This window comes from Artemia franciscana, chromosome 21 (assembly GCF_032884065.1).
Source record: "Artemia franciscana chromosome 21, ASM3288406v1, whole genome shotgun sequence".
NCBI classification, from domain to species: Eukaryota; Metazoa; Arthropoda; class Branchiopoda; order Anostraca; family Artemiidae; genus Artemia; species Artemia franciscana.
Window position 1 is genome coordinate 32,376,771 of NC_088883.1, and position 14,235 is coordinate 32,391,005.

Genomic DNA, 14,235 nt, shown 5'->3' on the forward strand with positions numbered 1-14,235 from the left:
ATTTTGTTTAAATTCACTTTGATCTATTGTCTGCAGAAATTTCGTATAGCATGCTAATACAAAGGCGGTGTATGAAATGTAACTAATTTCAGTCATGTTTCTTAGCACATTTAAGTCAATTCTTTTTTTGGAGCAGGTTAAAAATAAAAATTTTAGAAAGACGGAAATAGAAAGAAGTCAGCACAGTATTATACATAGAGACAGTTCTACGTTTATGGGTTAGGATGTCAATCCGGAACGTAAGGAATAGGACGTTATCAGCCCTTTTTAGGCATTTCAATGACAAATAAGAGAATCAGAGTTTCAATTAAATACTGGAAAGAAAAATTAAAACAATTAAATGATTTCTGGAGCAGATTGCCCTCTAACAATTTCCATGGCCAAACGTCAACCGATTTGACCTATCTAGTTATAGTACGGATATCATTATATAAAGTACTAAGTCTTATTTTCTTTTTCAATGATGTACTTTTCATTCAGGAAATAATATTCACTGTATATCAATCTTCTTATTCTTTAATGATTCCATTTCTGTCCTATTTGCAGATGTAAAGGGTGTATTCATTTCCAATTTTGAAAGTTTTAAAACAAGAGAATCTAATCTTGAATTGATAGATTTTAGAAAGTAAAAGCACCTTAGATATCAGGGAAAAAAATTGACCAGAGCAAATGTGGCGAAACAGAAAGCATAATTTTTTTTTTTAATTTTTCAATTAACTAGCCTCACATTTTACTTGATGATGACGGTTCAAAGTCATTATATTTGAAAAGATATAAATGTTGAACATATTAAGAAGTCTAATGGACCCCTATTTTTCTTGTTTTCCTTATGTTAAAAATGAGCATGGATTAATTAAAAAAAATATATCTTTTCAAAAGTAAGGAGCAAATTTGACACTTAAAATGAGGAACAGTTTTAAAGCTACTTAACAAATTATAGTTTTTGTCCAAATTATTGGGGACGGGCAACTGCCCCTACTTGCCCTCCCCTTCCTCTCAACGAAAACACTGGTCCCAGCCCCCCACTGCACTTCCTGGCTGAAGTGCCTTGAAACGGAGATCAGCACGGCCGGTTTTGACTTCAAGGATCTAGTGACGTATCCTTTACCTCTACTTACCTAAGGGTTAGATAGATCAGTATTGTGGACTTCCATCCTCTGCTAGGTCTGATACGTGTTTGAATAGTGCGTCTTATACGTTCACACCAGGTTATTCAGCTATGCACAATAATTTTAGCAAATCTTCTCAGATTTGCTAAAAAAAAAAACACTCTCATGAAGAGCTCAAAACCATTAATTTCGTTCTGTTATAAAATTATGGAAATAAGAGATACGCTCTTGGGTTTCATGCAATGACCATAGTTCACTTACCACTGTCAACCACCTCGAAGTGGGCTTTTCACCTAAGTAGACAGTGAGCCGAGTGAAAACCGAGGGCTGGCGCTTGTCAGCCTAAAAAGAAAAAATAATTAATAAAAGAATTTAAATAAAATAAAATATATTACGAAAAATGGCTTTCGTAACTATTGAAATCGAATCATCACAGTAAAATTATTTTTTGTCTTGAAAGTAAAAAATAATAATTGTTATTATTCCCCGCCACAAGGCAAACAATTTCTTACCATAAGGCTAAAAAGAATTATAGATGGGCAGTAAGATATTGCCTGTTCTTGGATTTGCTATGGTCTTCTGGCCCAAGCAAGAACAGAAAAGATTTCGCACTCAAGTCAGGATTTGAACATTTACCTCTCATGTAGAAAATATGTATTAAGGCCCGAGACGTACTTGGCGTTTTTTACCGAGCTTTTCTAATGGGTGTATAGGAGAGTATTGAGATGTAAACATTGGGCGTAAAAAAAAAAAAAAAAAAAAAAAAAAAAAAAAAAAAAAAAAAAAAAAAAAAAAAAAAAAAAAAAACTCAGCAAAACAAGCATCCATACCAGCAATGCAGCCGTCCACTGTCACTACAATAAACGAACGAAAAAATAAACAGTCCTCTATCTTAACGCCTACGCCGAGATGGTAACCTATAGAACTAGAAAGAAGCGCACACACTCGGCGTTCTTATCGCTGACGACTGCTGATGAAAGTGCCTTTGAAGAAGATCATAAAAAACTAAATTGGAAGTCATAAATGAGCTTCTTTTCCTAGCAAGCGAGAGTAAACAAAAAAAAACTAGATAATTTGATTAAGAAGTGTCGAGGAATTCAAAAAAGCTTAAAGTGCCAGGAGGCTGGACCCGCATTAACCCTTGCCTTCGACCTTAAGCAAATCAAAGCTTATTTATCATAACTAAATTAGTGAGTGTTAATCTGTGAAAGTCCCCTAAACTAAATACCGTACTATTTTAGTAAAATTTGAATTTATTTAGATTAAGAAAACTTCTAAGTATTGGTTTTCAATATAAATTCTAGTTTAACTGCCCCCCCCCAATATCTGAACGTGTAATAAATTAATACGGATCAAGGGGGGCATATAACGTATTTTTAATGCGTATGGGGGGACATTTTTGTTTTACACCAATTAATTTCAATGAAAATACAAAAAGTTTTGTTCAATGAATAAATACGTAATACTTAGTCCTAAACTTACTTATGCTCTAACAGACAACTGCTTTAAAAACCTTACCATAAGAATTGCATCAATTGAAGTAGATGTGACGGTAAAATGTTGCGCCCACTGTGGGCGCGCTGGAGTAGCAACGGCAAAAAAAAAAAACACTGGGTAAAATAAAAACGCAAACTATCCCTCGGGCCTAAGGCAATAGTTATTCCTTAAATACAAGTCTCAAAGCCTTCTTTTGTCCGGCTTCGACTGAGAAGTAATGTCTGTTGATCAACTTTTCCGGTCATCCTCACAATCCCTGAGCATCCCCCAGGGATCAGTTTTAGGGCCTGTGCTATTTTTGATTTATGTAAATAATCTTTTTTGTGTAGTAAAAAAGCAGAAACCTGGTATTTCCTGTAGACTTTGTCATCCTAAGCTTTCCCTTGCCCATGGTAGCAACTATAGTTCGCCTTCTTCTGATGTCCTTGTTTTTTTCCTGATGACAGCACACTAGGCACGTCGGGAAACTGCGAATCAGAGCTTCGGTTAAATTCAAAAAATTTGTTTGAGAGAGTAATATCGTGGCTTGATGCTAATTATCTTACCCTAAATTTTTAGGTCGAGTTTTTTTTATTTGTTTGCGTGTTCCTCAGGTTTAACCCCAGTTATCTGAAATTCACCAACACAATGGGATAATTCATTGATCTAAAGACCAATATGTTCGTTTCTTGGGCATTCTTGTTGATGAAACCCTATGTTTCAAACGTCACATTGATTTGATTAAAATGAAGATATACAGGAGTCTCGGTATTTTAAGGAAACTTAAACATACTTTTCCAGGATTAATTTTGAAAATCCTTCTTCATTGCTTGATCCAATCTTACGTTTTTTACTCTCCAATAGTATGAATGTCAACCCTTCCTTCACTGTTAAAACCACTTTCTAAGGTTTACAATAAAGCTAGAAACCTCACTCAGGAAACTAATCATTCAAGAGTTATCCCATTACTTGATCTTGAGTCACTGTACTTTCTTTCGTGTGCATGTTTTACTTTTTCTCAGCTTCATGGTGGCCTCTCCTGGCCCCTTTCCGCTATCTTTTACATCTGATAAAAATAATTATGCTCTTCACAATACAGAAAATCATATTACTAACACTCTTTCGAACCTGCGTCAGCGTACTGTTTGTGATATAAGTAAAAAGATCCAGATTGGCTATGCAAAGATTGTTGCAACCAGATGAAAGCATAATAGACATGCGCTGGCCAAACTTTATTCTACTTACTATGATCATTCTGTCCTTTATGTTCAGGTCTTTCCCCCCTTCTTAAGAAAGGTAATTTCAAAATAATCCGGATAAATTATTCCAAATTTTGCAAATTTCTTCTGTATCTTCCACCTTGGACAAAAAACAGGATTCTTGTTAGCAAATTTTCAGTTCCTAATATAACTTTGAAGCTGAAGATTCTACACAGAAAACTCTCCAGTACAGCTTATGCGCGCCTATCCCCTCACCACCGACTTATCTGTTTCTTTCATTGATTTTGTGTGTATATTTTGTATTTTTCTTTGTGTTTTTGCATTTATTCTTACTCCACCATATTTACTTTATGTATCGTGTGGGTGATAAATAAATTATAATTATTGTTATTATATTCAGGTTCCATTTATTCCTTGTATAAGGTCAGATTTAATCCTCTAACGGCGAATCATATTGTTTGGAATAAGTTGCCTGAATTAACTCGAGGGTGCCATTCATTCGGTTTGTTTATTCTTCTCTTTGTTCTTCTCCTTTTTGCTCTTCTCTCTGTGAGTAAGTTATCATTTTAAATTTTCTTTTGTTTTTCTTCTCTGAGTAAGTAGCTCATTTGTCTTCCCCCTTCTTTACAGGCCGATGAGCCTTTGGGGGAATAGTAACATGTCATATGGTATGTGTATTTAACGAAGAATATATCTTATCCAAAACGCACACAAAATTACAATAAATAACCGAATAAAACTAAAAACGAGCACAAACTAAGAGGAGTGGGACTTTCACCCTCCGTGCTTTCTAAAGCCCAGAATATGCTTCGCACTTTAATCAAAACAATCCTTATTTCTAGCTCTGTATCTTTATTCCTTAGAATAACGAAAAGAAACAAATGAATATGGATTGACAATTTAATATATATGCTGATATTCATTTTTGAAACTCATAAGGATTTTGGATTTCTTGAATTTAAGAGAGAGAAAACATTTAAAATGTATTTCTAAGAATACTCCAACATTCAGGAGCTTCCCTGACACAAACACTCCCCTCAAGAGTCCCTGAAAGCTTCACCTGTAGGCCCTTGGCCATTTTGAATACCAAAGACCAAACACGCCCCCCTCTTCCAACAACAGATGCAATATCTGTGAATGGACGAATTTCACAATTCTGATGTCTGTGGGGGGGATGTCCCCAAAGGCAATGACCTTTACACTATTGTGAACAAAATGGTAATCTTATAATTTTGATCCAACGAAGTTGGGGAAAGGAGGTATATGGGGAGGGGACTGGCTGCACTCCAATTACCTTTGACTCTTAAAAAGGGCAATAGAACTTTCAATTTTCAATCAAACGAATCACTTCCAAAGTCTCTACAAAAATTTCTTCCATACAAATTGCCTTGGTGGGAAAAGAATAATAAAAAATAATAATAAAATAATAATAAATTGTGCCCACATCACTCTTCACTCTGCCTATGATCCTACTTAGGTTGTCCAGAATACAAGAGAGCTGCAAACCACCTTAACCCAATGCTTTTTCAGCTAAAACTTAACTTTTTTATGTACAAGCTTTACTTCAGTGTATTTGATGTATACATAAATGAGATTACCGCAAACAAAAGGGAGGGGGTACATATCCTTGATGCTATTATACAACAAAAAAACCTCCAAGATGTCTCCCACAAATAATTTTCAACAATATTACCCATGATGTCTTCACAATCGTTTTCCACAATAAAATGTTCCCGAAAAGATCTCTCCTACAATGATCATTGCTATAGTCCCACACAGTATACTCCTTCAGAGAGCTCCAAGCTCCTCAAAATCACTCGATCAACAATAGTTAGTAAAGCCTTACTACAAGTGATACGAACTCAGATGACCTATTGGTTGAACGAATTAAACCCCAAACAACAATAACAAAGCCTTACTAAGAATAGTGCAACACATCAGGGAGCTACAGACCACCTGCCCCGTAGTAGTACTATTAGTAGCAGGGATATACTAGTACAAGTAGTCAAAGTTAAGGCCCATTCACGATGAGATTCTACAAATGACGAGATTTAGTATGCGGTAGCTTGAGAAAATCAACAAATTTTCCATAAAAAATTCAGATTGGCTAAGATTAATGCTAGCTGAATCTTTATATTAGTAAAATGACATTATGAAGGGGGCAATAGTAAACAAAAGATCTTGTAGCATACCATTTCTTGGGATTATCAAAAATACCCAATTTGCTGATTTGCTGATATACATCTAACTTATGACTGTTTTATATTCCTCCTACTTTACAGGCCAAGGAGTCTTGGGGGGGGGGGGGGGGTAATACGGTAAATTACTGTATGTGTGTTGCATTATGAATAAGCCTTATCTATCTTATTGACTTCTCGAGAATGTTTACCTCTTCTGGTAAGAAATGTTTATTTTTAAATGTAGGATGACATTTTTTTTTTATTGTTACTTATAATTGTCAAGGCAAGCAGAAAAAAGTGAGACTTAGCAAGAAGTCATTCTCTTAAACCAATGCTTTGAGTGAAGTGCTCCAATAAAGCTGTTTGGGCCTTTTTGTTCAGTCAGAGGCGACATTTCATGAAGAGAGAATATGTGTGACCTTGTTGTTAACTTTTATGTGCATCAGAAATTCAATAGCCATGAGAAAGAAGTGGTAAAAGTTACTAATTACCGTCTTTCAGCACAAAAAAGGAGTTTTAAAAGTCAGGTCTTGAGAGCATCTTGACTCATTAGAAGAGTTTTATTCATTCTCCTCTGGAATGTTGAAAAATTTGAAAAACATTAATGAATTCGTCAAGGGCCTTCTTACCTTCAACTTCTGCTGGAAACCTGTTCTGGACTTCAGGGCTTATATACCCAACAAGAAATTTAGATATGAGAACCGGCATTCGAAATTTCTAGTTTCATAACTATTCCTCTTTCTTTGTACAAATCCAAAAAATCATACATAAATAACTTTATATAAGACGTAACCAAACCAAAAAAGGTAAAACCTTTAACTCATGAAACCTAGACTTTATCAAATTCTGGCACAAATCACTGGTTAAAACTCTTAGAGCTTTATTTTGTGACAAACATAATAAGTATAAATGGCTAGTGAATGTTGATAGCAAAAATATAACATAATACAACAAATATGAATAAATAAGAGAAAAATACAATATTCTAATCAACCTTTTGGGAAAAAAGTTCCTCAACTTTCATAGAATACAAACATTTTAGCCACTTTAGTACTTATAAATGCAATCTGACCTTTTGAACTTAGCCACTCATTTACCATGTTACTTAAATACTTTAGAATACCCATCCATTTTATACATTAAGTTTCTACCTTAATTTCTTCCACCCAGGGATAGTAATTTGCAATTCTGCAATAAAACATGAACATTGTTTTCTTCTGATTAACAAGCAGTTTGTTCACTCAATTATCATTATCACCATTCCTTGTTTCATGCCATTCTCAAGTCAGCTCCTGTTTTGCAGCCATTTTAAACTAAGTATTGCCAGAAAACTTGCAAGTATCCCCTCTACCTGGCCTTCATTGTACATTAGCATTGACACCTGTTTGAGATGTCCATTTAGATAATTAATGTAACTGCAGAATAAAAACCAAAACTTTACATTGTAGTAAAAAAAATGCATTGCCTGGCTTTCTCAACCAGCCATATCTAAATAAAGGTTAAAATCTCCACAAATAAAACATGGCATTCTTGAACAAGGCAATGTTGCCAAAAAAAATTTTTTAGCAGTTCTTTAAGCTCCTCAACATTACCTGGCAGAGGTCTATGAATTACTACAACCATAAACTTATAATTTGAATTATTTATATCAAAAACTATGGATGCAAATCCCATTCTATAGTTAGTTTTCTGTTTTTGATTCAGATCTCTGCTCCAAGCTCTACAAGCTATGGCAAGACCACTTAATCGATTCTAAATTGCTTGGCCATTTAAAATAAAAAAGTTTATAATGGACAAGACAGAACAATTCTTAGAGGACCCACATTGGCTTATGAAAATTGAAGGCTTTGCAGTCATTTGAGCTTTCCAAAGTCTGTGCATTTGTTGTTTGTTGCAAGTTAACCATTTCCCAAAGTCTTAGCATTTGCTGTTTGTTCCAAGTTAATATATCAAGTTAAGTACAAATTGAATTAATATGCAATACAAGAAAACAAAGATCATCTAAATTAGACAAGGATTAATAAAAAAAAATAGGGGGAGGGGGATTCAAATATGAGGCCTTGAAGAGGGTGAGATAAAAGGGACATATTCACAAATGTGTTGGTCTTGGACAGTTCCGTGATGTGACAAGTTTGCAGTAGAAATAAATGTGCAATAAAAGAGTTTATATTACAGTCAAATCCAATCAAAAACTTTTCAGTTGGTGGTATAGTGGGCCTGTAAGTCACCTTTTAAAGCAACTCACACCTCTTACCCCCTCAAGTACAAAATAATCTAGAAATTAATGATAATGGGGATTCCTTTCTTTTAAATCACTACTGTAATGTCAAATACTTACAGTATAATTTGCAAGTTCCTCCAATGGAATAGGAGACTTCGTTGCAATGGGAACAGATGGCCTTGGTTTATCCATTTCAAGCTTTGTTTGATCACCTTTTGACTTATTTTTCTTCCTTCTTTTTGGTTTCAATAATTCTGTGAAAAAGTCTTCATCGAGGACTGTTTCAATTGCAACAGTTGAATATCCCACTACATCAACAAAACAAATTTACTATTTTAAAATGACAGAGCAAAAAAATAAAATAACTTCTGTTTTCAAACTAAAACCTGTATTAAATTATTAATGCTAGAGAATGTACATTCTACAATGGGTCACACAAAATGAACTAAGATTTCACCACAATAATGAAAACTTCATCCAATTTTAAATAGACATCTGTATCCACACAAATAACTGATCACACTCTAAGAGCTGTCCCAACTAAAAGCCAAATGTTTGATACAGAAATCATGGGAGATTACTTACAGTTGTAATTTACAATGAAAAAAAATGCAATGAAAGTCCCAAGGTGTGGCATAAAGGTTCAAAATAACATGCCTAGCTAGCTCATCTAAGGGCTCCAAAAGAGTGTCCAGGGAGGGCTACCCTGGACACAAGCAAGAGAATTTCCCTTGCTACTAGTTACAGACAACAGTACACATCTCAAAATTCAAATATGTGATCTCTACAAACAGTATGGGACAGAGGGGAATATATACACCTGCTAAACATTTTAAAACAATGCAATGTGCAAAGAATATGCTTTTACAGTCTGCAGAACAAAATCTGAAAGATGAAAGATGGGCATCCAAATCTGGAAGATGGGCTGAGATGAAGACTAGGTAACAAAAACAGTGTTTAATTTAGATAAGAATACTGAATAATATTTAGACTCAAAAGGGAAATGTAATTTCACAGTTATCAGCAATTTTATCATCATGAATTGTTCCTCTAAAACTGGTGATGGGGAAAGATACATCTCAGTGTCTTGAGGGATGGTGAAAAGAGGTACAAAAATTGGAGAAACAAATTACAAACTAAAAAATAGGTACCAAAGCAAACTTGCATTAGTTCATCATATTAGCTAGAAGAAAGAAGGCCTATAAAATACTTGGACATTTGAGGCTTCTTTGGATCAAAGTCTAAATAAAACTGAGCTCATTGAGAAGCAGAAAACAAGAATATACACATATACTCCAGAGGAGAGAATAGTGAGAATATTAGAAAGAATACTGAATCATTCGTTTCAAAAATTACTGGCACACAGCATTACAGGGTTTAAACCTGATAAAGCCAGTCTGACCAAGATTTTTCAAAAAAATTCAATCAAAAATTTACACTTGGAATAATTAAACTATAGCTTCTTATGCTTTGCAACATAAATCTCTAAAATCAGCATAAATAAACTGATAGCAAATATTTTCAACACTGTTAGGACTGATACCAACACTTGAATGACAACACAAAATCCAGGCCAACAACAAGAATGATGTTTTAAAAGCTAATAAGTCATTAAGTGACCTGCAAAAAATAACATACTTTCAACTAACCATATTTATTTTTAATCCTTTTAAATCTATGAATTGTTTTTCAATGTTATGCTTTTAATTTTCTTCTTTCTTTTTTTTCCTAACAAGCCATATTTTATTAGTTTTTTTTTTGTGTGTGTGTGCTGCTTGGCCCAAAACAGTAAATTTGTGTCATCAGAGCTTGTGACAGATATTTTCAGAAACAGACCTTTTATTATGACTTCTGAAATGGTATATTTTTTTTTATTTAGTAGACTATGAGTTAACCTATGTTTATTTATAGTCAAAAAACATGATCTTTACAGTATGGTAACTGGCATAATACCTTAAAGTAATAGGAACATAATTTAGGCTAACAGTCTTGATAATACTCTCTTCTGAACTAAACTCTATAAAAACCAAATTCATACTTCATTACATTAAGAAGTATACATTTATCAGAATGTTGGACTTGTTTCCAGTTTATATATATATATAAATATATGTATATATATATATATATATATATATATATATATATATATATATATATATATATATATATATATATATATATATGTATATATATATGTATATATATATATATATATATATATATATATATATATATATATATATATATATATATATATATATATATATATATATATATATATATATATATATATATATATAATGAAAAGAGAAATCACCAGTGCAACAGCACAAACATATAAAAAATAAAGACAAAAGGAGAAAAGGAAGACTGTTTTCCTACATTAGTGATTAATATAGATCAGCACTTGAATGAGGCCTTAACCCTACTCATCCATACAATCACATAGGTCAAATAGCATAGCCATACAAAATCAACCATAAAGAATAATCCATGGACAGGCAGTCATGTTGTCAGTAAGTATAAGTTGTCATTTACCAAACATTAAAAAAAAGACAAATAATTCAGAGGCAACAACCCAACACAAGGGCTCAACAGAATACACACTTGCCTATAGGGTTTTGGCACTTTAAATTCTCTACCCAGGCAAGTGGAGTGCCTACCATAAATTCCCTATGGTATCCTGTGTTAGGTATCACCCACAAAATATATGCCTATGAAAAAACAAGCAAATGTAGAACAGCCAAGTAACACCAAAACAAGCTTATATATATATATATATATATATATATATATATATATATATATATATATATGTATATATATATATATATATATATATATATATATATATATATATATATATATATATATATATATATATATATATATATATATATATATATATATATATATATATATATTATAAGTATTGCAATAACATCATGTACAAACATAATTTGGAATTGGACAAAACAAAAGAGTATCTTCATTTGTGTTCTTAATAAATGTTATTTTATCTCAGTTCTCAGTCAAGAATCCTTAAAGCTATTTTGTAAACTGCAAAAATATCTATGATGTCTCTTGAAAAATCATAATTTTTAATTGAACCTAAAGAAATACCTCAAAATTTTAGAAAAGCATCATTTTCTATTAGGTAAAATCTACTTATAGCATAAGAAGAACAATACAGCAGAATAAACACCAATAAGCTTACAGTTTTCAATGCAACCAGTTATATGACAATATACATATTGTCATATAATATTATATATTGTCTATAGGAGGACCAAAAAATGAGAACTTGCAATTGTTACAAATGATGATTCTATGGAATCACCTGAACTATTGAGCATGATAAAGCCAAGAGAAAACCTGAACAAATTATATTCACAATGAGTGAAAATCAAAAACCTAGATCACCAAATGAGACAAGACTAATATGGGCAGCTAAAAAAAAAGTACATTGACAATTTTTCTGAATTAATCAAAATCCAAAATGAAGAAGAAAGAAAAATGTGGTTAGAAGATAAGCAACAGCAAGAGGTGCAATTTAAGGTCATTTAAGGTAAAGAGTCAAAATGTGTAAAGAGTCAACAATATTGTATATATATATATATATATATGAAACAAAAGATGATTTTTATTCAAAATTCAATTTGGCATTATCTGGGATTTTGAACCAATTGTTAATTAAAAGCAAGTAAAAAAAAATGATACAAACAAATGAAATTAGTATATTTTGTATATAGCTTTGGGCTATACACACACAATAGTTGGGAAGGGGCTAGGATGCAATTAAATGGGAAGCAACTATGATAATCTAATTAATAAAGATGTATGCTAGTGAAGATAAAATAAAAAGATAACACTATAAAATTCTATAAACCATTTCTGGTAAATTTATAGCAAACAGTATTACTGGCTTTTGTATAAAGTGAATATACCACTTGATGCCTTTTTTATGCTCTTTACAAATATAATAATTGCTTCTACAAGAAATTCAGATTTAAGCACTTTTTGACCTCTTAAAAATGACCTAAATATGGGGTATAAAAAAGGCTTAAAACATTGGTGTCAAACTTAATAAGATTGGACTCAAACTTACTGTTTCATTATAAATCCATTTTTTTAATGTTATATTATCCACAAGCACTGATTTTCCACAATTAAATTGGATAAATAAACTTTATAAATGTTATGGCATTTTCTTCTTCCTTGTTGCTGAAATTTCAAATGAAGCATGTATTTTTGGTCATTTTTTACAGAATAATAGGATATTTGAAATTGCAAATCTGTAATAGTTTAGAAACAAATTTGGGATATATATTTGCATATCAGGGGGTGGGGGTAAAGCATAGCATATATTAAATACATAAACTAACCATTGCTGTATTTAATATGGTTAAATTTATAGCAAACAGTATAACTGGCATTTGTAATAGCTGGCTTTCATATATTCAACCAAAAATGCATGCTTTTATTTAAAATTTGATGTTCAAGTTTTTTCAAGTTTAAGTTTTTTATTTCAACATTCACAAATAGGCCTAAATAAATAAAATATAATACTTTTTGGGCTGGGGAAAACCTATGAGGGTTTGTATTTGCGCAAAAGTCCATATATCTACTTACCTATGTCAAGGAAGAGGAAAATGCTATAACATTGGTAAAATTTATTTATCCAATTTAATCATGGAAAATCACTGCTTGTGGATAATATAACATTAAAAAAATGGATTTAGCCTATAATGAAATGGTAAGCTTGAGTCCAATGTTTTAAGCCTTTTTTATACCCCATATTTAGGTTATTTTTAAGAGGTCAAAAAGTGCTTAAAACTGAATTTCCAGTAGAAGTGATTATTATATTTGTAAAGAGCATAAAAAAGGCATTGAGTGGTATATTCACTTTATATGAAAGCCAGCAATACTGTTTGTTATAAATTAACCCCATTTCTTAAATCATGGGGGAGGGAATAATGGGGTGACTTGTCAGATTAACATCTACTAGGCTATAGGCTACTGAAAAGAAGCATCAGATGAGAAATCTAAGCTAATGACACTGCTTTTATTAAAAATTTCTTTATAACTGCTACCTCATAGACTTTATAATACCAATAAACTGTCAAAACGCAAAAACTTGGACCAAAATTTGGAAAGAATCCACTGGGATAACCTGGTTCAAAATCATACAGTAGGCTCACACAAGACAGTAAATTCGTATAGAACAATAAAAAAATTACGCTTTAAAGCTCTGATCAAAACTTCTTTCAACGTAGTAAAAGGAGACACTTTGGCAGGAATGGCAAGATCATAAAAACCACTTCCCACGTCCATCTTTTATATTTTTAAATGTGCATGTACTGTTGCCAAATCGAACAGAGAGGATTATGCTTCCTTGAGCCCAAATTATGCTTTTTTGGCCAGATTTATGCTACGCTTCTATACTTTCCCAGGTTTCATGAAAAAGTTGGTCAGTTAAGACAAGTCAAATTTTGTCTTATCTTAATAAAGGTTCTGAATAGAATACAATCTGATAATAATAGCCTAATAGTTTATTTTTAACCCGCTAATGGAACAAAAGCGGGGTATAAACAAACGAGGCATAGAAAAAGGTAAAATAGCATAAAAAATAAGTAAAAACCCTTCTTTTTATGTCCAGGGGAAGGATCTTGGTTTACAATTTGGCTCACGTTTTTCGTCTTTTTTTGCAAGTTGTCTTTCTTCTCGGAGCGGGGGGCCGCATTTGAAAAACATAGTGTCTTACATCATCATCAAAATTTTACTTCATATACATTAAAAAAAGAAGGAAAAAATGCGGTTCCTATTCAATGATCTTCTTCATCTTCACTTTTGATTCGACTTCTTGACCAGGGGGTGGGATGGCTACGTAAAGATTCTCGGAATAGTGGAGCTTGATCTGATTGTCTGTAAGGACATATTTGTAGCAAACTGTATCTTTTGTTCTTAGTAGCGATTTTGTGACCAGCACGGCTTAAATACTTTTTTTCTTCAACCTATTCCGGTTT

General features: G+C 32.5%; 1 protein-coding gene across 2 annotated transcripts in view; it reads right to left on the minus strand.

Moving 5' to 3' along the window:
* LOC136040908 (uncharacterized) overlaps positions 1-13,574 on the minus strand; it is a 32,783-nt gene extending 19,209 nt beyond the window's left edge. The window contains exons 1-3 of one of the 2 annotated variants that reach the window (XM_065725324.1): positions 13,450-13,574; positions 8,324-8,514; positions 1,371-1,451 (exon numbers count right to left, since the gene is read on the minus strand). In XM_065725324.1, coding sequence (XP_065581396.1) covers positions 1,371-1,451; positions 8,324-8,514; positions 13,450-13,543 — 366 coding nt within the window. In that variant the 5' untranslated portion in view covers positions 13,544-13,574. Of the gene's footprint in view, positions 1-1,370; positions 1,452-8,323; positions 8,515-13,302; positions 13,322-13,449 lie in introns of those variants that run through there. The other variant, XM_065725326.1, reaches the window with a different exon arrangement.
* Positions 13,575-14,235: the final 661 nt, after the last annotated feature.